The 25,147-nt window shown below is 38.2% G+C and overlaps 1 protein-coding gene across 1 annotated transcript in view; it reads right to left on the reverse strand.

Annotated features, from left to right (window-relative positions):
- Window positions 1-25,147, reverse strand: part of INADL (InaD-like (Drosophila)) — a 339,614-nt gene that overhangs the window by 261,093 nt on the left and 53,374 nt on the right. The window contains exons 8-13 of the mRNA XM_012639332.1: window positions 22,021-22,164; window positions 19,089-19,165; window positions 16,671-16,727; window positions 8,608-8,742; window positions 4,671-4,832; window positions 700-831 (exon numbers count right to left, since the gene is read on the reverse strand). Coding sequence (XP_012494786.1) covers window positions 700-831; window positions 4,671-4,832; window positions 8,608-8,742; window positions 16,671-16,727; window positions 19,089-19,165; window positions 22,021-22,164 — 707 coding nt within the window. The remainder of the gene's footprint in view (window positions 1-699; window positions 832-4,670; window positions 4,833-8,607; window positions 8,743-16,670; window positions 16,728-19,088; window positions 19,166-22,020; window positions 22,165-25,147) is intronic.

Genomic DNA, 25,147 nt, shown 5'->3' on the forward strand with positions numbered 1-25,147 from the left:
AAAAAATATAGAAGTTCTATCGTGAACGTTTACATCCCCCCAAATATATCAGTAATTCTACCCTAGTTATAATTGGAGTATCCATTAATATATGCATACATAGATACTTCATATTAACGTAGATGTAATACATAATTTCACCATGTACATTTCTATTTCTTTAAACTCATTGAGATTAAGAGGTAAACGAAACTATAAAGACCTTCACATGAAGGGGAGGGAGGGGAGAGTGAGAACTGGGAATGGCTGCTAATGTGTACGGACTTTCTTTTTGGAGTGTTGAACACGTTCTAAAATTAGAGAGTGGTGATGGTTGCGCAACTCCGTGAATATACTAAAAGCTATTGAACTGTATGCTTTAAATGGGTGAATTTTATGGTATGTGAAATATATCTCAATAAAGCTGGGGTGGAAAAATCTCCGTATAAAAAAGTTCATCAAGCTCTAGTCTCTAAAAGCATCCATGGGTATAAAACTATTGCTTCCCTTATTGTCCATGTACCACATCATCCTATGTCTTATTCACTAAAGGAGCTACTAATTTTAAAAGTAACAACTGAAAGTAGTGTCCTATCCCATTCTTTGGGATTCAGTTTTGGTAAGTCAATCGGTGCTTTAACCCATTACCACCTCACATAGCTTTAATATAAACCAATTACTCAAACAAATACAAAAACCCCTCTATATGGGTTCTCTTACCTGGTAATCCAAAATGCTGAATCCCAAGCCTTTATGATCTTTTACTAGCTCAACAATCTTGACTTCAGGAGACCACAGTGCTAATTCTCCATCATCATCTTCTTCAGTATTGACGTCTACATTCTGGTCAACCTGAAATACCAAAGACGACAAATGCTTCAGAACATTAACCTTTCAATTCTGAAAAGAATGAAGATAACAGGAATCTCATACTTTCTTCTCAAACTGGGAATTCTCTTTGGCATGCACAGTTTTTCTTTTTAATCTTTATAAAAGGGGCATGCACTGGTCACACACACTCTACGATAAGTTCGTCGTGAAACTTCAAGCATTTAAAAATGCAAATTGTTCATACAGTTTTTTTTTTTTAAATGTTAAGTACCTGTTTCATTCAAAGTATTAACACTGACCTCTTATACTTCAATGAGTTCTGTCATCCCATTAGAAGCATAAAAGGAAAAATACACAATTTAAGTAAATGAAAACATCACACAAAGTAGAAGCTTGTAAGATATTTAAGTAGCAATACCGGGATTCATAATCAGAGAGAGAGAAAGAGGAAAAGATGCCAACACAGAGACAGGTCAGAGCAGGACACAGAGAATCCACTTCTTTTGGCTCCTGGAAGTTTTTAAGAAAAACTTTACTAGAGAAATGAGGTAGGAAAAAAAAATCCAAGTCCTTGGGCATCATGTAAGTCTAAAAATAGGTTAAAAAAAATAAATCACTGAGTTGAAATAATGAAAATCTGATCTTGGAGGAAATCGGTCAGTACAACCGCCCAGCACACAGGTTCTTGGTTACTTTTCCTGACTTCACACCCCCAAGTCCCTCCATCCCAGACTCCCTGTCCTTGCAGGGAGAAGGGTCACTGCTATGCAGATGCCAGGAAGCGAAATGGGTGGGTCAATGAGCGTGCTACGCACAAGGAAAACAGCTCTTCAAAAACTCTTCTGATTTTATACTACTTACAGCATCATACTGTTGTTCTCATCTGATTTATCTTCCCCCAAATACTCTGAACTTCTATCTAAAGCTCAAGAATTTTCTTTTTCTTTATAGCCCAAGCAACTAACAAATTGCCCGGCTTCTAGGCTGGAACAGAAATGGTGAGGGATATGATACCACAGACTTACTTTACCATGGTTATCCACTCAACCCATATAAAGCCTGGCCCACAGTAGGCACTGAATAAATATCTGTTAAATACACTGAAAATTATATATCTTTCAGTGTGTTTCTCTTGAAATTCCTTCCTTTTTGGGGGTGGTGGGGGTGGGTCTCGCTCTGTCACCTGACTAGAGTACAGTGGCATCATCATAGTTCACTGCAAACTCAAACTCCTAAGCTCAAGCAATGCTCCTATCTCCTGCCTCAGCAGCCCGAGTAGCTGAGACTACAGGCGTGCACCACCACACCTGGCTAATTTTTCTATTTTTTGTAGAGATGGAGTCTCACTTTTGCTCAGGCTGGTCTCAGACTCCTGGCTTCAAATGATCCTCCCACCTCAGCCTCCCAAAGTGCTAGGATTACAGACGTGAGCCACCTCACCCGGCCTGAAATTCCGTCTTAATAAAGCTACAGACTAAATAATAATTTTAAAAAGTAGACATCTTAAAACTGTGGGTGATCTCAGTAAATAAAATGAAAATGCATCATCCCTACAAACATAACTTTGAACGACCTGTAGAAGAAAATCCATTTAATGGAATCAAAGAAGGGTAGGAGAAAAAAAAAAAACCCTCTATAATTTGGAATATAGTTAATACAAATACATTTTTAAAATTAGGATTGGTGCAGAACTCAATCTCAAACTGTCACTGCAGGTCATGGATGGTCAATACCCAAGACATGGTGGACTGAATCTAAACATGGGGACAATTTTTTGGTTCTTGAAATTAGTGGGAATGTTCTGGATCAATAACCTCTGTATATTTCAGCCTGATGTGAGAGAGTGATAGACTTAAAAAGAAAAAACTAATATCTTTCAATAAAAAGCAAAGTTCCAAAGGCTAATACAATATGATTGATGTTTTATTGGGGCATTTAATACCCTCACTGATTAATGAGCATTAGAATTTTGGCTGAGCTGCCTAACCAGATAGGGTTTAAGAACACAAGATGGTATCAGCATAAATGAAAAAGAGACAGATGGAAAAGAGAGCCAGGATTTTAAGAAACCACATACAATTACAAAACCCAAGTTTACAGAAATTTCAAGGCATCCATGGTACATAAGATATTATATTCCAACCTGAGACATATCGCTTTGATACAATCAATTCTGCATAACTTCTGTATTTATAGAATGAAAAGCAATCAACTAATGGGCAGCAAGGTTGACATTTAGCATAATTCAAAGCTGTTGTTCGCCCACTGTGATAAAGCATGACAAATGGGGGCATGGAGTCAGCAAGCAGGGTTGATGATTTACACACCCTGCAAGATTAGATTAAAGGCATTTCTATCAACCTTCAGAGGGAAGCCGCCACCCACATTTCATTTTAGTACCATAGCAAAAGTCATAAAGTGTGGTGTTTGAGTCCCTTCCTTGAAATATTTTTACAAAAGTCAAACATTTTTTTTTAAAAGATTGTCAATCAATAATCAAAAATTTGGCTAGGCATGGTGGTTCATGCTTATAATCTCAGAACTTTGGGAAGGCAAGGTGGGAGGACTGCTTGAGGCAGGAGTTTGAGACCAGCCTGGGCAATACTGCAAGACCCTTTCTCCACAAAAAATTAGCCAGGCATGGTGGTGGCATGTGACTACAGTCCTAGCTAATTAGGAGGCTGAAGCAAGAGGACTGCTTTAGCCCAGGAGTTTGAGGCTGCAGTGAGCTATGACTGTGCCACTGCACTCTAGCCTGGGTGACAGAGCAAAACCCTGTCTCAAAAAAAAATTTCTTTTTTTTTTAAATCAAAAATTTACAAAGCCCCTCTTATATACCCAGTACAGAATAAAAACACTTTGAGATAGAAAATAATTTTAAGATTCTGATGGTCTTCTCAGAAAAACACGATTAATACACACTAAAGTATCTGACTATAAGACAGTTCTGGACTCTTATGTACTTTAGGAGATCAGAAAACAAAGGTGGGTGGGCTGGGGGAGACAGAAACAGCCATAGCTAACTGTTCCTGGGCACTGTCCTGGGCAAGGCACTGTGCCAAGCGCCCTGCACACAGCACCGCATCTCCTCGTCACACAACTTCATGAGGTGGGTGAGTACTGTAAGTATTATCATTTTTCAGAGGAAAATTATGAACAGAAAGTCAAGTTAATTTGCCCAAAGAGTCACAATTATTAAGTGGTACGGGCAGGATTAAGTTCCAGGTATCTTGAAATCCAGACCTTAAACAAGTGAAAGCGAAGGCCTCATGTATCTAAACTGGTATTAATGGGAATATAATCTAAAAGAGGGGGGAAAAGTGGCATAAAAGATGATATTACGAATGGCATAAGATGGCAAAGCATGTGCTCAAAATTCTTCTCGTAAGTACAAGACTCTTAAAAAAAAAGAGAGAGAGAGTACCAAGAGCACAGAAAGTGTTATTCTATTCTCTGACCTTCTAAAGGCTTTTATGGCGATTTCTAGACTCACTTTGAAATTGATCACAGATCTTCATAATTTTAAGGTTCTGAAAAGGGGAAGTCCATTAGATATTCAACACTCATCAACATCTTAAACTGACTAAGACAAACTGAGTTGAACTACAAGCCAAAAGTAATGAGTCCAGGCAATTGCTAAGAAAACCAAAATGCATGCATGTCAATGTCACCAACATTTCAAGAAAAAGAGTTTTATGACATTAAAAAAAGGAACAATTTGAAAAACTATGCATTGTTGCTCTAGTCAAATAAAAAAGAGGGGTGGAGTGGGTTCCCCTCCCTTCGTATTTCAATACTCTCTTTGGGTTATCCTTGATGAATGGGCATGCCATGGGGGCTGGAGTATGTTCGTGAAGTACCTCCAGTTCAGGAACAGAGGTTTCAGTGGTCCTTGGTTCGTCTACAGAGGCCTCGTCATCAAACAACCTTCGACAGCATACCAAGGTAAAAGGGGGTGGCACTTCTTTAAGAAAGGAGACTGCTTCTCTGCGAGATTTTCCATAGAGCTGCACGCCATTGACCTAGGAAGACAAAGGATAAGTCAGACTTGAAGAGGTCCCAAATGAAAAAAACAAAAATCCCTTACTTACATTAATCTACCAAAATGAAAATAGGATAACATTTTATTCTCCCTGTAAACGAAGGGCCTAAATTTAATCATATTATTTTAGTCTTATAATAACTAAAAAATGTTAGAAATCCTTAAGGCTAAATCTTTACTGAACTTGAGTGAATAAAGTATACGTGCAGAGTACACCTATTACTGGGTAAGTGATCTACCTAAATTTTCACATCTGTGTGGTTTCTCCTTTCAATACTCCAATGTTGTACAATACTCCAATACTCCAGGCTGGATGGAGTGCAGTGGCACAATCACAGCTCACTGTAACCTTGAACTCCCGGGCTCAAGTGATCCTCCTGCCTCAGCCTCCTGAGTAGCTGGACTATAGGCCTGTACCACTATGCTCGGTTAATGACCAGCTCCCTTTAAATGTACTAAATATCATTTATAGCCTTCTTAAAACCATTTCCCTTTGCATTTTCGTAAGTATATCACTATAGATATTAACACTAAATTTAAGGCTGTCAAAAACTGCTTAACTTACAGCATGTAGGTAACCAAATCTAGAATACTCGGCTTTCAAAATTTAACATCAGTTCACAATATTCTTTCATATCCCACACTCTTAATACCATCCTAGAAAAATCACTTCTATCAGAAAGAAATACACACATTGTTTCTCGGCCTTTTGGCTAAGATCAAGTGAAAAGAAATACACATAATTTTGCATCAGTTCTATTCTTACAAACTCTGCTGATAGCATCATCAAATATATGCAGTAAGTATGTCAGTTTTCAAATTATTTTATGCACGTATCCCACATGTTTAAAGGAAAAAAGATAACTATTCTTTATTAATGATTAATCCTTATCGCCAAAACATTATCTACATATTATTTTTGGTGTATAATGATACTTGGCACCAAAGATGACTTAGAAAGATACGTTTATTATAATTTTTCATACATACAGCTTTCACTCCAAGAGTTCCCTCAGTTCCAACTACAGGTCTCTTAAAGCTGACCTGTCTGCTACTCCCAAAAATCTGAGGGATGAACACAATCCAGGCAACAAACAATCTTTTCACATTTGACTCGTACCTTCTTGAGAGGGTTTAGCAGCATTTTTAAAGATATTGCTAATCCGGCACTCATTTCTAACATGTGTCATGTCAATGTTCAGAGAACTGGCAGGGCTGATTTTAATGGGAGAAGCCTTTCCATAAATCTGTCCCTGCACCAGAGAATAAGATGACATTGGGTTGCTGGGAGCATCCCACCAGCAGCGGGCTGAGTCTCGAGTCAACTGTCCCTGATAACCACTCCCAAGCCTGTAACACACCATGCACTTAGCCATCAGGCCAGACATATCATCCTGTCTCTTAATTATTTACAAAGAAGCCAGCGCATGGGAAAGAGACCTGCGTGCACTTCAGGGAGCTAGCCCTATTGGAAAAGTAAATATTGTCTCCCCGCCTTTATGACTGATGAAGAGGCCCAGGGAGCAGCGAGTTCAGCAGCAGATGAAAGGTTTTTCCTTGGAATTAACTGCAAGTCAACCTTTTAAAAGAAGCGGCAAGGAGGTACCTATCACTGGTTCTAAAATCAACTTGATGGGTAGTAACCTATACTTAAGGAAAAAAAAAACAAGTAGATATAATCAAAGCAGGAATTCTAGCGATACACGGGTATTAGTTTGTATTTCACTTCAACAAATTAGAAAGTCACTTTTCAGGTTTTTATCTTGGAGAACCTTTAAATATTTATTTAGCTCATTATTTATTCATTTGAATTGTCTCCAATTATTATAGCAGTGCCTGGTAGTCCTCCTCACTACTCTCTATCGCTAAAGGGATTGGTCACATTTCCCATTACCAACTCCTATCTAAGGGGATTTATGGCTGCTGTAAATAGCTGCTCTGGGCCGAGACTTGGCACAGTGTTCTAACCCCAAAGCAAATTTGTGTTTCTGGTTTTAAGCTCTAAGGAGTACACTGAACACACTCACACGCACACACTCTCTTTGAGTTCAGGAGTTTATTTGGCTAACTTTGCAGAGATTTTTTATCTCTATATTTGGTTACTCAGAAGAAGCTGATTTTCATTTTAAAATTCACAATATTTCTCAAGGTCCTTCAACTTGAGAGCCTTTTAAGTGTTGTCAAATCTCAATTATCCCGATTTTTGATTAGAAAATACGCACACATGTATATACTTCCAGAGTACAGAATACTGTAAAAGTGCTGTCCCATTATCTTACCATTCTGAATCCTCAGCCCAGCCCATAAAGCTTGTCGATATGCCTTTTTCACAGTAGTAATATTGCCAATATCTCACACAGAGATAATGTTTTATAGTTTACATGGAGAATGCTTCATTAGATCCTCACAAGCACATAGTGAAGTGGGCATTTATTGATGAAGAAACTGATTCCGTAACAGTTAAGTGACATGTTAATGAAGTGACACGTGGCCAACCTGTGGCAAATTCGGAACCCAAACCAGCTTCTCTGACTTCCAGGCCTGGGTTTCTTTCCCTATCTCAAGTTCTTTCACTAGAAATCTGTATTTAAGAATTCAAAAAATCTTCATGCTACCCTATTATACCACATTCTATTTATTACAATGTAGTAGGCCCACGGAATCCTAGTCTTGGCTAAAGCATAGAGGATTCAATTTAATGGCTGGGATCACCTATACTTGCTCTACTCTGATCCACCCAGCATTTCTTTAGCACCTACCTACCACATACTAGTAGTGAGTTATACTTGGTGTCATTGGATTTTACACTTACAAATGGTTAAAATGGTAAATTTTATGTCATCTATATTTTACCACTAAAAAAAAAAGCGAACTAAATTGGTTTTACTTATACCTCCACATGTCCCAAACAAATATATCCTATTTCTCAATACCTAATAACTACATCTTATAGCAATGGTCTCCAATGCACAGATTAACATGTGTGAAAGCTGTGCCTGTGCCCCGCCAATTAGAAGAGGAATACATGACCTCAGAATCAAAAAAAAAAAACATAATTCATCTAGTAAAACAACTTAGGGCATTAATCTACAATAAACACCCCGATACCATTCTCTTAAACCCCTCTAAAAATAAGCAACTTACTATCTCTTAAAACAGGACTCCAACACCCTGCCCTCCCATGCTTATGACAGAATTTGGTATCTAGTCATAGCACTTTTCCCTCTGAACTCAAAATTCAACTCACAATTCTTCTCGACAGATTCCTTTAGGTGGTTGGACACCACTAATAAATTGCCGTTGTACCCAACATGAGACCTATTTGCTAGCCTTGTCATTTCACTTTCAGCATATATAAATTTTAGAAAGAAATCTCTAAAATCAGGGCCCACGGGATTCTAATTTTGGCTAAGGCTACTAGATTGATTCTATTAAATTCAACCTAGAGTTTCTTGTAGATGTTCACTTTTAAAAGAATCCTCTTCTATGCAGTTTTCTCCTCTGACCATTCCCCACATCTCTTTTAGGGGCATAGGAGGTAGTATAATAATGTATTTGAAAAAACAATGAAATGGGAGTTAGGAAACACAAACTGAAGTTCTCCTTCTACCACTAATTCAGTGTATAAAGTTGGGGAAGTTAGTGCCTTATTTTCTTATCTGTAAAATTAGGGGTTCCAGTGTTGTTTTGCTTATTTGTTATACTAACCACGCAACTTAAAAATTCCTATGTCTTTCTTCCCCCATAAATTTTACCTCAAGAAGCTCATCCTCTGGCTGCAGGAGGCTCAATGTATCAACAGGACCACCAGGAACTATTGAAGAGATATAATGGTGCCCATCAAAGGAGTCCACTTCCACGCCAAGCCTCAGAGTGTGAATAGGCAGCAGCTGTAGCAGGACACAGAGCAATAATATGGAACACGATAAGCCATGTTAATCCTCCATCCAGTATTATTTTACATGAAAACCCCACCTCTTGAATCAGATCACCAAAATTTTAAAAGAGGACAATAATGGGAAAACTAGCCTCAAATAGAATAAAATTATGAAGTCATGGGTCTTATTGTTCTCACTCCTCTTTTCCTTTTGGGTTCCCTGGGAATGGAGATAGAAATGTACAAAGTCCTGCCTTCATTTTTGAGCTCCAGATGGTCCACGCTTTCTGTAGCACAGTATGTATGCCATGCTTCACTCTTCTATGGGCTCCGTATCCCCCAGAACATCCTAACTCCTCTTTACTACCTAATCAACTTTCACTCACACCTCAATACCAAGACAATGTCACTTCCCGGAAGCCCTGAGTTAATGTGCCTCTATCTGAAGTTTAAGAACACCCTGTGTGCATCTCCATTACTGCTTTAGAATTCCTGTTTTCTTGGCTTCCCCCTTTCTCCACCCTCCCACACTTGCATGCAGAGTCTGTACCTTTCATCTCTACAATCTCAGTACCAGGCACTAAAGATGGACTCATTAGATGTCCTTTCCTTCTAGCCAATTAAGTGAGAATATCTCCAATTTGAGGAAGGCAATCATATCCATTCTGGGATTGATTCTATCAGTTTATAAGGATTCACATGGGCTAAGATGGGAGTCAAGGGCTGAGAAACTCTAGCCAATGTCAGAGTGAAGAGAGGAGCATTTCAGTTGCACTCATCTTTGTTGGCTGCAAAGGTCAAGGGCATTCACCAATCTCCACTCTCTTGACTTTCATGGCACTAATGATTTCTCACTGTGGCTATATAAACAAAATACAGTAAACGGCACTAATTATGATTTATATTTCCTATAGCAATAGTGTTTTTCTAAAAATGCCAGAGCTACCTCTACCTACACTTTACAAGGAGAAAATCCTACACGGGGTGGCAATGCATCCACAACGTGGCTCTTTCCCTCAGTTTTCCTATTCTCTGTGAGCCCTTATCCCTGAGCTCGTCACTTCCCCGTCGTCTGCTCTGAGTCCCCAGAGTGCCACAGGCCTTGATTCAGACACCATCTGGGGCTCATTTCTGTCCCGCTACGGACATGCAGACAAATGTGAAGTGGCAAGTAGTCTAGCTGACTGTGACTTCAATGAATAAAAATGGGCATGAGGGACTTCTGGCCCTGCGATAATTTTCTGAAAATTAAGTGCTCTCAGCCACTAAGCACTCTGGGATCTACATCCATCTCTGGCAATAAGATGTTACAGCATGCTATTCATTTATTTTTATTTTATTTTTTTTTAGAGTCAGGGTCTCACTTTGTCTGGCCAGCGCTCTACATGGAAGGTTGGGATTGTTCTTATTCTGCTCCCTCTCTGATTTCTTTATTTCTCACTGCTGCCAGCTCATTCTCTTGCTTAGTCATTGTGCCAAATTATGTCTATCAAGACAGGATACATTAGGGTCATCTTTTTTTTTTTTATTTCAGCATGTTATGGGGGTACGGATGTTTAGGTTACGTATGTTGCCCTGGCCCCTCCCTCCCCCACCAATAGGGTCATCTTCTTTAGTGGTATATCTACTGGAGGTGAGTAAAAACTCTCAGAGAAATGCTTCTGCAGTAACAGTTTACCCACCCATCTCTGCCAACTGTCTTCCTCATTTTGTTTACGAGCCCATCACTACAGGGCAGACAGCCGTCAGCGGATTCAAAACAGATCATCTCCAGTGGGGTGGCTGGAGCTGGCTTGAGGGTGGATTGTTCAATTTTCAGAAATCTTGCAGGCCAGTTGGGAAACATAGCCATTAAAAATTAAATTATAGGCCAGGCGCGGTGGCTCACGCCTGTAATCCTAGCACTCTGGGAGACCGAGGCGGGCGGATTGTTTGAGCTCAGGAGTTCAAAACCAGCCTGAGCAAGAGTGAGACCCCGTCTCTACTAAAAATAGAAAGAAATTAATCAGACAACTAAAAATATATATAGAAAAAATTAGCCGGGCATGGTGGCGCATGCCTGTAGTCCCAGCTACCCGGGAGGCTGAGGCAGAAGGATCGCTTGAGCCCAGGAGTGTGAGGTTGCTGTGAGCTAGGCTGACGCCACAGCACTCACTCTAGCCCAGGCAAAAGAGTGAGACTCTGTCTCAAAAAAAAAATAAAAAAATAAATAAATTATATAAAGTTATAATTAAATAATAATAAATGGAATAAGTGCTCAAAACCCATCATTTATTATTATTTTTCAATATATTTTACTAAGATCTATGTTCTTGGAGTGATTTATATCTATTATATTTGCATAGATGGAAATAAGAATTCAAATACCAAAGAGGTGGACAACAGAAAGAGACAGAGGAAATCCTTGCTTTGGTTAGGGGCTAAATCCAGCTACAACAGATAATTAAACAGTTCTGCTCCCTTGAAGAAGCCTGTACCAATGGCTGTGCATGGCTTCCTGACTCCATAATCAGTGACGTCATTTTGGTAGCTTCAAATATGCCATAGAGGGAGTGTTGACATCACAGATACTGGTAAATGCTATACAAATTGGAGCTGTCTTTTTTATTTTTTATTTTTTATTTTTTGAGAGCTAGACCTTTACCAGTATACCACTGATCTATGATACAGTTTGGACACAATATCCAGTGTATATTTATGGGGTGTAAACTATATGCAAGGCATTGAGCTATGAGCTGGAAATATAGAGTGAAGGAAAGAAATAGGCTCTGCCCTCACAGAAGGAATATCTGGTATGATAGACAGATGGTAAACAAACAAGAAGTAGACACAAGCACATACGTAAGTGAATAAACAACTAACCAACAAGCAGCAGGATTATCACAGTCCTGATATAAGTCAAGAACACAAAGAAATGCAGCCAAGGAAAGTGTGACCACTGTGCGAAAAACAACAATGACCACTTGCAACAGTGCTGGGAGGGACTAATTAGGGTCACGACAGAGCACAGATGGTCAGGGCCATTTCGGAAAGTTGGTCAGAGGAGGCTCCCCAGAGAAGGGGATGTTTAAGATCAGACTTGAAGGGTAAGAATGAGTCAGCCCTACAAAAAGCCTGCTGGGAGGTGGCCTGGGGAGGTGAGTGAAAAGAACAATTGCTAAATTTTTGGTTTCAGCAAATGACTAAATGGTGGTAACAACTTCTGCATAGAAATAAGTGCTTGAATTAAAACAAGACATTGCTGTACACACAGAGAGATCTTTGCTAGTTATATACTATTAATAATATGCTCCCATACAAGATAAAAAAGTTAGGAGGAAACTGGTTCCACCAACCTCCCCCCACACACGTACACACTCCAACTAATCCTGATCGACGTGCATGGCTGACCCATTCCCACCACTGTGGAACAGCCGAAGTCAGGAACGGGCTGGAGTCCTGGGAACCAGCAGAGCCTCACCCATGGCATCCCCTGCCCTCCAGATACAGCACTGTGCCCATGTAGGCTATTCCCCCCGATATCTGTAAACAACCACAGGCTCCCTAGAAAACTCAGATGGTGAACAAAACACACATGCTTCATCTTCAATTATGCTGAACAAATAAACCAGAAATGATGTTTACAAAATCTGTCAAGTTAAAGGAGGCCTACCTAATATTAGTTCTGAATCTAAATTTGGGTGCAGCTGGGTTTCTGAGATTTCATGTTACATTGCTGCAGGCTTCTCTGCAGGAGCAGGACTGTTTAATTACCTGTCCCAGCTGCACTTAGCAACTAAACAAATCAAGTATTTCATCTGTCTCAGTTGTCCACCCCTTCAGTATTCTGAGTTCTTAAGCAGAGAGCAAGAAGTGCTGAAATGATAGGAGTGGGTGCAACAAATGATTGATGCCCTCACACACACCGCATGGCATGCTTTCTCATGCTTATCCAGCGCGCTTTGCGAGGGGTCCTCTTTAAACTGACAAAGTTAATGAGCGGCAGGATTTTCATGATCCTGATATGACAAGTAAAGGATACAAGGAAATGCATCCAAGGAAAGTGTGACCATTGTGTGATTTACTGTCAGTGCTAAATGATGAAGATCAAATGAGATCAAGAAAGCTAGAGGTCTTCAACCCGTGAGTAGAGACCTGTCACAAAGCAAACTGCAGCCCATTCATTTCGCTAAAAGCTCTACTTTTCGGACGCTAAAACAAGATATCAAAGGGCTCAAATGGGAATATAAATGATATTGCTTCAGGGGGAAAGAAACTTCTGGAAAAAAAATCTCCAAAGACGTGTCAGTGGGATGAGGGAGGACACTTCCAAAAGAGTTGAACTCAAAGTAGAACACAAAGAATCATGTGATTGGTTCCTGTAATTCTCTCTCACTCACATACAGACAGAGTGAAAATATTATATAGCCATTTGTTTAAAGATTAGGGAGTTACTAAATTTATCATAAATAAAAAACTTTCCAAGAACAAGGCTACACGTTCTAAAGTAATGGTGAACCACAAGCATAATGGTCTCCAAAGTTTGTTGTGTTCCCTCAGAGATTACCCAAGACGGTCAATCCATCAGACCTTTATCTACATTTGTTTTTCTTACCCCTCTAAAATTTTAATTCTGAATGTTCAAAAAAATACATAATGTGTATGCTGTCGTATGGTAGTATATTAAAAGTCCTCTTCAGTTACCTAACAGCAAGGTTAAACATTAGTTGTCATTTATCATTTTTGATATCATTTGTTATCAAATGGCCCGTCAGATAGTTGAGTTTTTGATGTGGGATCTAACATCTTGTACTTGACTTTCTCCCGACCTTTGCTCATGGTATTTCCCTCACCTGGAATATCCATTGTACTCATTTCTCCTAATCTATTCTCCAGATTATAGTTCAAACGCCACCCTCCCAATAAGCTTCCTTCATCTGTCTTAAGGAAGTATAAATAATATCCTTCCTTGAACATGTATCAGGCAGCTTAACAATACCTGAATAATAATTCCCAACGGAGTGGGGCAAGAAAAGGATCAAACCTACGAATCAGTCCTGGTGAGGAGGAACAAAATAGGGCATGTGTACTCTGAAAAAGCTCCTCTGATGTTTCCGATATGCCACTTGCCCTAGTAGGTAAGCACTGCTAGTACAGTCACTTGATTCTGTGTCTTACGTTCTCCACTCAAAAAGAGAGCAGCCAAGTTTGAAAGTACATGCCTGAGAACTGCTAATGGTGTTGCCTCTGGGGAAGAGGACAACGGGACTGGGATAGGGGAGAATCTTATTTTTTGCAGTACATACTTCTATACCTTTCGAATTTTCTGTCTCGTCCATATATTTATTATCTGTTCAAAATTAAAAAGAATAGAAAAAAGAGTGGTGCAGGCTCAGAAGCCAGATAACCCTTAATTTGTTTCCTAATTCTGCCACTTACGAGCTGCACATGATCCTGGGCAAGTTACTTTACTGCCTGACACTTGGTTTTCCCATATCGAACATGGGAAGGAGGTAATGCTTGCTGACCAACAGGGTTATTGTGAGAAATAAAGGAGAAAATGTATTTAAAGCAAAGAACTAGCCCTGGTAACTGAACGGTAACACCTGCTGCAACTCCTGGAAAACCCAGTAAATCCCCCTGCCTTAAAAATTATATTTGCTCATAATAGAGTAAGGGGCGGGGGGGACCACATTTTAATGTTCTGTGGCTCAGGAAATATAATTCAGGAGGGAAATAAAGTAAAATCTGTCAATCTGTCATGTCAAAACCGGAGAACAGACCTGGAGTTTTTGTTTCCCATATGAGAGATATTACTGATGCTCACTTCATATTACAATTGATGGCCAGCAGAAAGGTCACTAGAATGAGCTTAATGCTTCTCCCTCACAGAGCTGTGATTATCTTAATAGTAAACACTTGCCAAGAAAGCCATCCCTAAAAGTGCAAGTCTCCCCAGATGCGGGAAAACTGTTCTTGTGTCATGATTAACAGCTTCCTAGAAGCGGCACAGCTAATGCTCAAGCCACTGTAAATAGCATTCACCTCCCTCTTCCCCCACGACTCCATCCACCTCAGAAGAAAACCTCATCTATTAACATGAGCCCCTAATATATGAACATGCTTCTTGAATCCTCCCTTCAAGAGTGGTGGCCATGGGGCAGCAACCATCTAAAGACAGCTAGACCCATAGAAACACCAGTTTATACCCAAGACAATGATTTTCCCAATCAGAAAGCTGATGGGACAGAGGAAAAACCTGTAGCCTTGACCTCAAATCATGACACAACCCTGCTTAAAAACCCTCCACTGGTTTTACCTAGCACTGAGGATGAAGTCCATGCATATCAATCACCACGTCACTCAAGGCCCCGCAGCACCTGGCCTTCCTCCACCAGCCTCATTTAACAACATTCGGCTCTTAACTTAGTTTGACCCAGACACCCTGAAACAAACAACACCCGTTCTCCCCACCCACGCCAGCCCTTTCCTACAACAGGGCTGCTGTTCCTGCTGCTCCCTTGCTCCCAGATCACCACCTTCTATCCCTCAAGCCTGAGCTCAGAGAGGCTTGCCCTGGCCTCTTCTCTAAAGTGGCCTCCCCTAGTTACACTCTGTTCACCCTGTTGATTCATTTGTAGCACTTCTTACAATCTGCAACTATCTTATCAAGTTATTTTTTTTACTTGTCTACTATTATGCCCCTACCCAAGCCAGAATCTAAACTCTATGAGAGCAAGGACCCTTTCTATTTTGCTTCCCACAGACGGTAGTACATTTCTGGCATAGAGTAGGGGCTTCGTACATATTTTAGGAATGAATGAACGCACTACGCCCTGGCCACTATCTTGCTGTATAATTTTGGAGGAGTCATTCATCCCAGACAGACTTTAGTATCCTCATCTGCAAAAGGGGTTTTATTGCCTAGTTAAAATCTCCTTTATATACTACAGGGAAAAATGAGAAGCTACTGAATTAAGACCTAAACTTCTAGCCCAGCAAGGTAGCTAATTCCTATAATCCCAGCTACTTGGGAGGCTGAGGTGGGAGGATGGCTTGAGGCCTTGGGAGGATGGTATTGAGGAGTTCAATACCAGCTTGGGCAGCACAGTGAGATGTCTCTTTTTTTTAGGAAAAGAAAAAGGGGGGAAGGGGGAAGGAGGGGATGGGTATATTCAAACCTAACGAATGCAGTACACCTAACTGTCTGGGGATGGACATGCTTGACGCTCTGTCTCGGATGGGGCAAAGGCAATATATATGTAACCTAAACATTTGTACCTCCATAATACGCTGAAATAAAAAAAAAGAAAAAAAGACCTAAATTTCCAATTAAGAAGAAAATTTTTAAAAAGATTATAGCTTATCAAAATGAAGGCTTCTCTAAGTTTTAACTGCCCTGGCCTTCAATTATCTGGAATAGGAACTCTAAAATTAATTTGTAGTGAGAGGACAATAAAAATGTTAAGAAAAATTATAAAAGTTACCTTCTGACATTTTGCCATTAGAAATAAAGCTTACCAAAAATGTTTTAATTTCAAGAACCATTGCCTATACTCAGACCTGAAACCACTTTTGTACTTTAACATCTAGACCTGAAGCCTCTTTTAAAGTCCATATTCCTGGTCCTAATTTATAGGAAACATTTTTAAAAGGACTTCTTATAATATCTGAAAAGCTAACACACTCTGCACAATATTACTATGCATACTACCTTCAAGTGGACAAAAGAGTCGAACATGGGTTTTGGGCTTCTGGAAGTGGCATAAAAGATGCCACATTCTTTCCAAGTACATCTAACCATTATCTGTCATAACAATGAGACCCAGCGCATTTCCAGAAAACATCTAAGACTAAATTCTGGAAACTTTAGATCATAGTACTCAGTTTCTTCAGCAAGAATTTAAAGAAAGTTCTTCAAACAATAAAAAACTGACGTTATCTTAAAAAAATAATGCTTACCTTTGAATACTTCTGTAACTCAGCATCATCTGCAATCTGTGTGTCCAAAGTAGCAACCTAAATTTACAAGAAACATATTTTTGGTATTTATAAAATTATTACTGGGGCCGGGCGCGGTGGCTCACGCCTGTAATCCTAGCACTCTGGGAGGCCGAGGCAGGCGGATTGTTTGAGCTCAGGAGTTTGAGACCAGCCTGAGCAAGAGCGAGACCCCGTCTCTACCAAAAATAGAAAGAAATTAATCGGACAACTAAAACTATATAGAAAAAATTAGCCGGGCATGGTGGAGCATGCCTGTAGTCCCAGCTACTCGGGAGGCTGAGGCAGAAGGATCGCTTGAGCCCAGGAATCTGAGGTTGCTGTGAGCTAGGCTGATGCCACGGCACTCTAGCCCCAGCAAAAGAGCGAGACTCTGTCTCAAAAAAAAAAAAAAAAAAAAAAAAAGGCATTACTTTACTTCTCCCTAGGTTTTTCTGAAAATATCTGTAAAACCTATATATTGATAACTCCATCTGATCTACACTATAATTTCTTTCCTATATTTCTGAAATCCATAAGAGTAACACATAAAATTTCAGAATACATTTGTTGTTGTTCTTCGTGTCAATTTTTTCTCCTAAATTATCCAAAAGTTGAACAGAATGTGATGGGTAAATACTAGTTTTTAAAATCTATGATCCCTAAAATTTTAATATAATCCTCCATTATAATGAATCCATAAAAATTTTACTCCTTTGACAAAACCAAGAGTATGGCCATTTTTACTTTCAAATTCAGGCCTTGAAACAAAATTTGCATGTCAGTAAAGTCAGATGAGTTTGGAAAAACTGAAGCATCTGACTTTCCACAACAAACTCAAACCATTTCTCCAGGAGAAAAAGCTGGCAAAGACACAAACAGAAAGACCTGGTCCCTGGTGGGAAGCTCATGGAATACTTAAAGCTTTTAATCCTGGCCTAAAACTATTGTTCTAAGCTTCAATGGTGGACAGCCACAGAAGCGAATTCCTTGCAAGCAAAAAGTACGTTACTGATGATTTGCATCTGTAAGTTGTTAATAAAAGATGGTGCATCTGGAAGGAAAGGATAAGTTAAACAACGACCCAACTAAAGCTTCTAAAAGTACTGCATTTCAGATAAGTAGGTCCTGGAAGAAAGTGAAATAGGAAACATTGGAGTACATATATTCATTCATTCATCCACCATGTTTGGTTTCTCCCTTCTGCCTCTCATTCCTCAAAACAACAAGCTCGAACTTTTAATGAATAGGCCGTTACTTTAAATTTCTAACTTCAAATTCTGTCTCCTCTCCCTAGCCTGTGATAAATGAATTTTAAAAGGAGGATAAAATTTTAACAAAGAAAGACCCCATCACAAAACTGGCCATTTGTAAATACTGGTGTATCAAATTACTTTGAATATCAAACTACTAAGGTTAGTAAGAAAGGTCCTCTGCTAGATGATAGCCTAATAGCAATATCCAAAATCTATGAAGCAGAGAAGCAGCAGTTCATGAGGACTGACATGGAAACACAAAATTAGCAGGAGAGAAAATATCAACTGGTTTTTACTCATCTTAATGAGTAAAATCATCTTTTACTCATCTGTTTTTACTCATCTTAATGACACTGGAAATTTTCTGACAATAGATAGTGGCTAGATATTCTAAACTAAGAAGAGAAAAAAAATCTCTAACCAGCCAACAAGTGCTAACGATAAACATATGTAAGAAAATGTGAATGATAATAGGAATTTAAAAGAATATTTTATGACTAATGCATTTAGTGAACACAGTAGAAGCTTTTCTAAGCACAGCTTTTCTGCTTTCATGTGGATTCTTATGGGGAAATGTAATCAATCCCTTACTCAATGAATCTAATAACAGGTGAAAGGAAGTCTAATGGACCACTGGCACTATAAACTTATACCTAACCTAAATTATTTCCTGTTCTTCCAAATACATTTGATAATCATTCTTTCATTTTTCACATAAAACTGTAAGATTCTTTGTGAAACATAGGACTAATATCCACAGCCCTTTCAGTGTACAATAAAACAAACAGATCATAAAAGCAATCATAAAAATGCCAGCAATTTTAAGCAGCTGATACAGGTTATAAATTTAAAGGCAAGCCCTCGCTCTCCTAACATTTTTCTGCCTATTGTCAGCTTAAATTGTTTCAACATGAACTGAGTGTCTGCTAATTGTAACTGAAGCTTGTGTGCAGTCCTTAATTATTCTTACAGCTTAAAATGCTTTAAAAAATCAATTGATTGATCCAATAGGGAAGAACGGCAAGAAGAAAAAAATAAAAGCTGGCTGGCTATTTTTTGACTCTCCCATTTATTTAAATTGTAGTGTTAGGAGCTTGATGTGCAATGAGACATGAATGTTTTTTATTAGAGGATTTTAACATACCATTACTTCATAATCAGGACCCAAAAGGTTTTCCCATCTGGATTTCAGCTCATTTTCTGGAAAGCCTGGGACTCTTTCTGGATTTAAAAAAAAAAAAAGAACGTTGAAGCTACTGTGAGCCAAACACACTTAACGACGAAATTCTTCAATAATAGCACAGTTTCAGTAAGTAAAAGGGAAATGAATAAAAAGGAAAATGCATTAACTTAGGTCTACTAGGTAAAGTAAATCAGAGGTGACTTATAAGACTAATGTAAAATGTAAAGACCAGCTGTGACCAAATTATGAAGGAGCTTTTGTTGTTAAGGAATATTTTAAAGAGAAGAAGAAATGATGAGTTTATAAATGAAATTTAAATTATATATAATTTATGGGTAAACATCCTATAGTTTACAAGTAAAATGCATCTGGCTTTGCTGTATAATATGTTAGGGCATACGAGGATTTAGTTTAAAATTAATCACTTCAAAGTAGTACCATCCTGCTACCCATTGGAAAAGTAAAAACTTATCAAGATACCTTTACTGTCCACAAGGCATATCAACACAATACAATCAGACTTTTCACATGGGTGGCTATAAAGGCTTGGAACCAGAGTTCCGTGAGCTTTAATATAACAGAAATTTTGGTTTTACACCAGTCTTTTGTTGCTAATGGGTCATTAGGATATTTATATCTTTATGACGTTCTTACTTGAGTATAATACTGCCTTTGTTGAATAGACAATTTTAATGAGGTAAGGCAGATTTTAAGTATCTTGCCTGTCTTCCACATGATCTTAGCCAGAAGCTCAGTGCACAGTTCACAGTATGAATAATGTCTAATAGGCAAAAGTCAAAGTACTAAAAGTGTAATTACAACCTCTATCCGTAGTAGTACCAGAAAATGAACAAACTTCCACCTTCTTTTCAACTTAAAAAAGCTCTTTCAATTTTGTCTTAAGATTGGAAAAGTCACAGAACACTTATCACAACTGACATAACCGTCTGCCTGAAATCAAATGTAACTTGCAATATCAGCTCTTTTAGTCTTCAGCAAACAGTTCATCTTGGGTGCATATAATGCTTAATTACATAATACAAATCATTAAGTGAAAGACACTAACCTCAGAAATCAGAGACTAAGACTAATGAACACTAAAGAACTTAAATTACTAGATTTACAAAAGAACATCCATGAAATAACTATACTAACTGATATGCTAGATTACATTTAGGGGATAACTAACCAAAGAGCCTATTAAAACCAAAACATCAAATTCATTTGGGCTCTGCACCTGTGTCCATTCCTGTTAACATTTCCTTAAGAAATTATATTAAGAGTTCTAACATCTTGCCTGTTAACTTTCTCCTAGGCAGCGATTTCTTATCTGGTAAATGAATCTGAACAAAATATGCAATGTATTAGTTGAATTCTAAGCTTAAAAACATGGTGCTCAGATGAGAGTTATACACATGTATAAAGTAATGCTGACATTTCACCAACAACCCTTTTGACTGTATTTTACCTTTCAGTTGCACAACAAAAACACAGTCATGAGTTTTAAAGCACAGCACAAAGGCCTACATGCTAGAGGATAAAGATTAATTTTAGTTTCAGCAGCTCAATAAATCCTAGGCTACAAAAAATAATCAAAAAAAATGATACGATGATCTGAAACAATTATTCCAAAGACAAAATAGAAAGCTAACTTCATAGCAGTTAGAAGATTCTGGCTTTAATCTCGAACTGAAATTATACATATGCACAAAGAAAAAAATGCAGTGAAGTTGATCCAAAAAGCACAGCTAAAATATTTCTAGGCTGGGCATGGTGGCTCCCACCACTTTGGGAAGTCTGTGGCAGGAGGATCACTTCAGGCCAGGCGTTTGAGACCAGCCTGGGCAACATACAAAAAAAAAAAAATTACCTAGATGTGGTGGCACACACCTGTAGTCCCAGCTATTCGGGTGGCTGAGGTAGGAGGATGGCTTGAGAGCAGGAGTTTGAGGTTGCAGTGAGCTATGATGACACCATTGCACTCTAGCTCAGGTAACACAGTGAGACCTTGTCTCAAAAAAAAAAAAATAATTCTAAAACTATTTTTAACTTCAAAATGTATTTGATTTTCACCTGATATTTCACTAAAAACCTATCGATGCTCAGCTGAATTAAAATTGCAAAGATAAATTGCAGCCTACTTGGGTCAAAAAGAACAGGGTAAATTTCCAGATCACAGGAAATATTTTAACTTGAATAAGGGCTTAACTCCTTCCTTTGGGCTATTCTATCCTAAGACAAGACAAAACTAAAACCCAAAACTTCTCTGAAACATGCATAGTGTTAAGTATTGCAGGGAGTTTCATTTAGCTGGCAAGGCTTTCCTTAGCACCCTTTGTGCAGGGAACTGTGTAAAACTTACTCAATATGCTTTCAGAATAGAGTCCACTATAACAGCTGAGGTATTAAAGTTCAAAGTAAAAGAATAAAGCAGTAAATCAATTCAAAAGAAAATTAAAGAATAAATGTATAGCAGCCGGGAAGTTTGATAATTTGATGCAACATATAAAAATGTACATATTATTAATTTTTATGGTAAAAAAGAAACATTGCTGTATGTATACACATAACTACAATCTATAGCTATGTATAAATCAATGATAATATACAAGCTAAAGAATGCAGTAGTTAAAAAGGCTAAAAACAAGATAAAAAATAGTCATCACGTACTAATATGCATTCAAAATTAATATAATAAAACAAAGATTTAAAAAGAATATGTTTGATCCCCAACTGCCGTAAGTGTTAAGATGTTGATAATAAGAATACCCTATTTTATATCCCCCAAATGCCTCTAAGATTCCTCACATTATATTATTAATAACTATGAAGACAGAAAATGGTTAACAAATCAGTAAGTCCAATTATTCCCAAGTGAATGCTTGGTACCTACCCAATTTTTCTAAGACTTGTATGTTGTCATTTTTTAGGTTATCCATTTTTTCTCCAATTTCTTCATCTTCACCATCCAAATTAGTTTCTGTTTCCACTGCTCCAGTTAGAAAGAGACCTGGTGTTTTGGGTGGTTCTATAATTCCTAAAAAAAAAAAAAGGTTGCTCATTTGAATCACTAGATCACTAGTAGCTGAGGACCATGTTGAAGTGAGCTTATTTCACTCCTGTTCTCCCATTTCACAGCCTGATTACAAGCATCTGAGGTAACTTACATATGATTCCTTTAACCTAAAGTGCCAAGTGTAACAGGTAATCAATCAATTCCTTAAAAAATAAACTTGTTGATAGTATTGAAAAGAATAAGGAATTAGGCAATGGGAAGAGAAAAACAAGGTAAAGCCGATGACAAAGCAGGGGTAGATGCTTCTCAGCATAGCCTTGGAAAAAAAAAAACACTAAGTAAGGTCTTAAGCTCTTGTGCGGGTGGTGGGCAGGAAGTGAGACTTGCAGAATAAGCTGGGTCAATTGCTCTGGGCTCTCCTAGGTGCTGGCCATGACATCATCATGAGTGTAACAAACAAGTCTACACAGCTAATGTTATTAATTGGAAGGGAATTAGAATTCTCCTGCGGGCAGAGATTCTTCCCTTAGCTAAATTGAGCTAAATAAAATAATAGGAGTCATCCAAAGTTTTCCATCTCCATAAGGCAAGTCACTTTGTATCTCTTAAACATAAGAAAAGTTGAACATGAGTCATTTTGGATTATTTTTAAAATAATCACACATCACTTAGAAAATATTCTTATCGAAAATAATTAACCTGAACCTAAGACTTTAGATCTAGCTTCTAATTCACAGGAAATGTGGTGGGTAGAAGAACAAGTTAAATGATACCACAAGGAAATAATGAAATTCAGAATGTGGTATTCTAGTGACAAATGGAATAATCCCTTCAAAAACTCTTTGTCATGGGGGCAGGGGTGGGGGATTCTTCTTAAAAAAAAACAAACAGACACACAAATGCAACAAATGCAATGCAATGCAAGACTGGATCTTGGTTTGGGGGCTTTGTTTGCAGGGGAGTCTTGAGGAAGAGCGGGAAGAGAAACTACAAATGAAATTTTGGGGCAACTGAGAGATTTTAGGTATGTATTGGGTATTTGATATTAAGGAATTACTATTAATTTTCTTTGGTGTTGGTCATGCATGGTAGCTCAAGCCTGTAATTTTAGCACTTTGGGAAACCTAGGCAGGAGGATTGCTCAAGGCCAGGAGTTTGAGACCAGCCTGGGCAACACAGTGAGACCCTGTCTCCACAAAATAAAAAGTGTTTTCAAATTAACCAGGCATGGTGGTTGCCCTCCTGTAATCTCAGCTACTCGAGAGGATCTCTTGAGCCTAGGAGTTTGAGGCTGCAGTAAGCTATGATCGCACCACTGTACTTCAATTTGGGTAACAGAGGAAAATCGTGTCTCTTAAAAAAAAAAAAAAAATTCTTTGATGTGATAATAGTATCACTATTGTATAAGAGAATATCCTTATTTTTATAAGCTAAAGACTGGAAGTGTCATGATGTCTACCACTCACTCTGAAATGGCTCAGGGAAAAAAGATTAATAGAGGAAGCAAATTGGCAAAATGTTAACTACTGCATCTAAATGGCAGGTTTGTGGGTGTTCATTGTATTATCTTTCATTTTTTCTGTATGTTTAAAATTTTTTTTTACAATAAAAAGTTGAAGATATAGCCAGTTAAAAGTTCCTATGATATTAACACGAGACTTTAAACCACACATAGGATTTGTTTTAGATCATTAGTCCATTGATATTCATAAATGCACAGCCTAGTACTAGAATAAGAAATGCCAACCATTCATTACAGCATTATTCACAATAACCAAGAGGTGGAAGCAACCTAAGTGTACATTAGAATAAATGAATAAAGAAAATTTGGTATATACAAACAATGGAATACTACTCAGTCTTTAAAAAGAAGGAAATTCTGTCACATGCTATGGCATGAATGAACCTTGAGGACATTATGCAAAGTGAAATGATTAGTCAATCACAGAAGGACAAAGAATGCATAATGCCACTTATATGAGGCATCCCAGTAGTTCACAGAAATAGCAAGTAGAGTGGATGGTTGCCAAGGGCTGGAGGGAGTGAGAAATAGGGAGTTATTCAATGGGTATGGAGTTTCAATCATGTAAGATGAAAAAGTTCTAGCGACTTCTATACAACAATGTATGTATAGTTAACAATACCATACTGTATACTTAAAAATTTGCTAGGAGGGTAGATTTTATGTTATGTATTTTTTTAATCACAATTTAAAAATGCCAAGCCAAAGCTGCTAGTATAGCTGGGGAAAACAGTTACATACCACCAGAATTTATAGTACAAAGCAATGTAATTGTGTGCCACAAACAGTATACAAGTAGGTACACAAATAAGTATACACAAGGTATACAAATAGTAGGAGTTTAGGGGAGAAAAGGACTAAGATTTAGAATGGTAGAAGGAGGCACTGTGCGAGAGCTAAAAGCTGTGCAGTTTGTTTCAGTAAAACAGACTTCTAAATGTTGACAAAGTGCAAGGCACACAAAGATGTGTGATATGGGGCAGGGGCAAGGACATAATCACTCCCCACGTTATAGTCCCACACATAAAACAAGTGCTTACCATGTAGTGTGATAAACGCTACAGTAGAGTGCTTTGCAAGGGGTGCTAGTGAAGCTCATGAGGACACCAAAATCATGAAGAAAGGGGTGCAGATTTCCAGCAGAACTTATCCCAATATAAATTTTAAATGTAGGCATGCCCAGTAAAGAATTGCTAATTTTTAGATACTGGGCATGCCTACGTTCATTTAGAATATTAAATTGAAGCCAAAGGCTCCATCAGAGCTATTAAAAACCATTATATTTACATAAATATTTATGTAAACCTTTTAAGGTCAATATGGCATTTGTACAATTTGTACTATTTACGCAATTTTAAATTTCATATATTCATCGCAGTTGACAGGGCATCTGTCTTTCAGCAGTAAAATTTCCAGTATCACATAAAACATAAAAAGTTCCAACACAAATACAAATCAGTATCAGTTGAAAGCAAAGGCTTC

The sequence above is a fragment of the Propithecus coquereli genome, unplaced genomic scaffold (assembly GCF_000956105.1).
Source record: "Propithecus coquereli isolate 6110/MARCELLA unplaced genomic scaffold, Pcoq_1.0 Scaffold14, whole genome shotgun sequence".
Classification (NCBI taxonomy): Eukaryota; Metazoa; Chordata; class Mammalia; order Primates; family Indriidae; genus Propithecus; species Propithecus coquereli.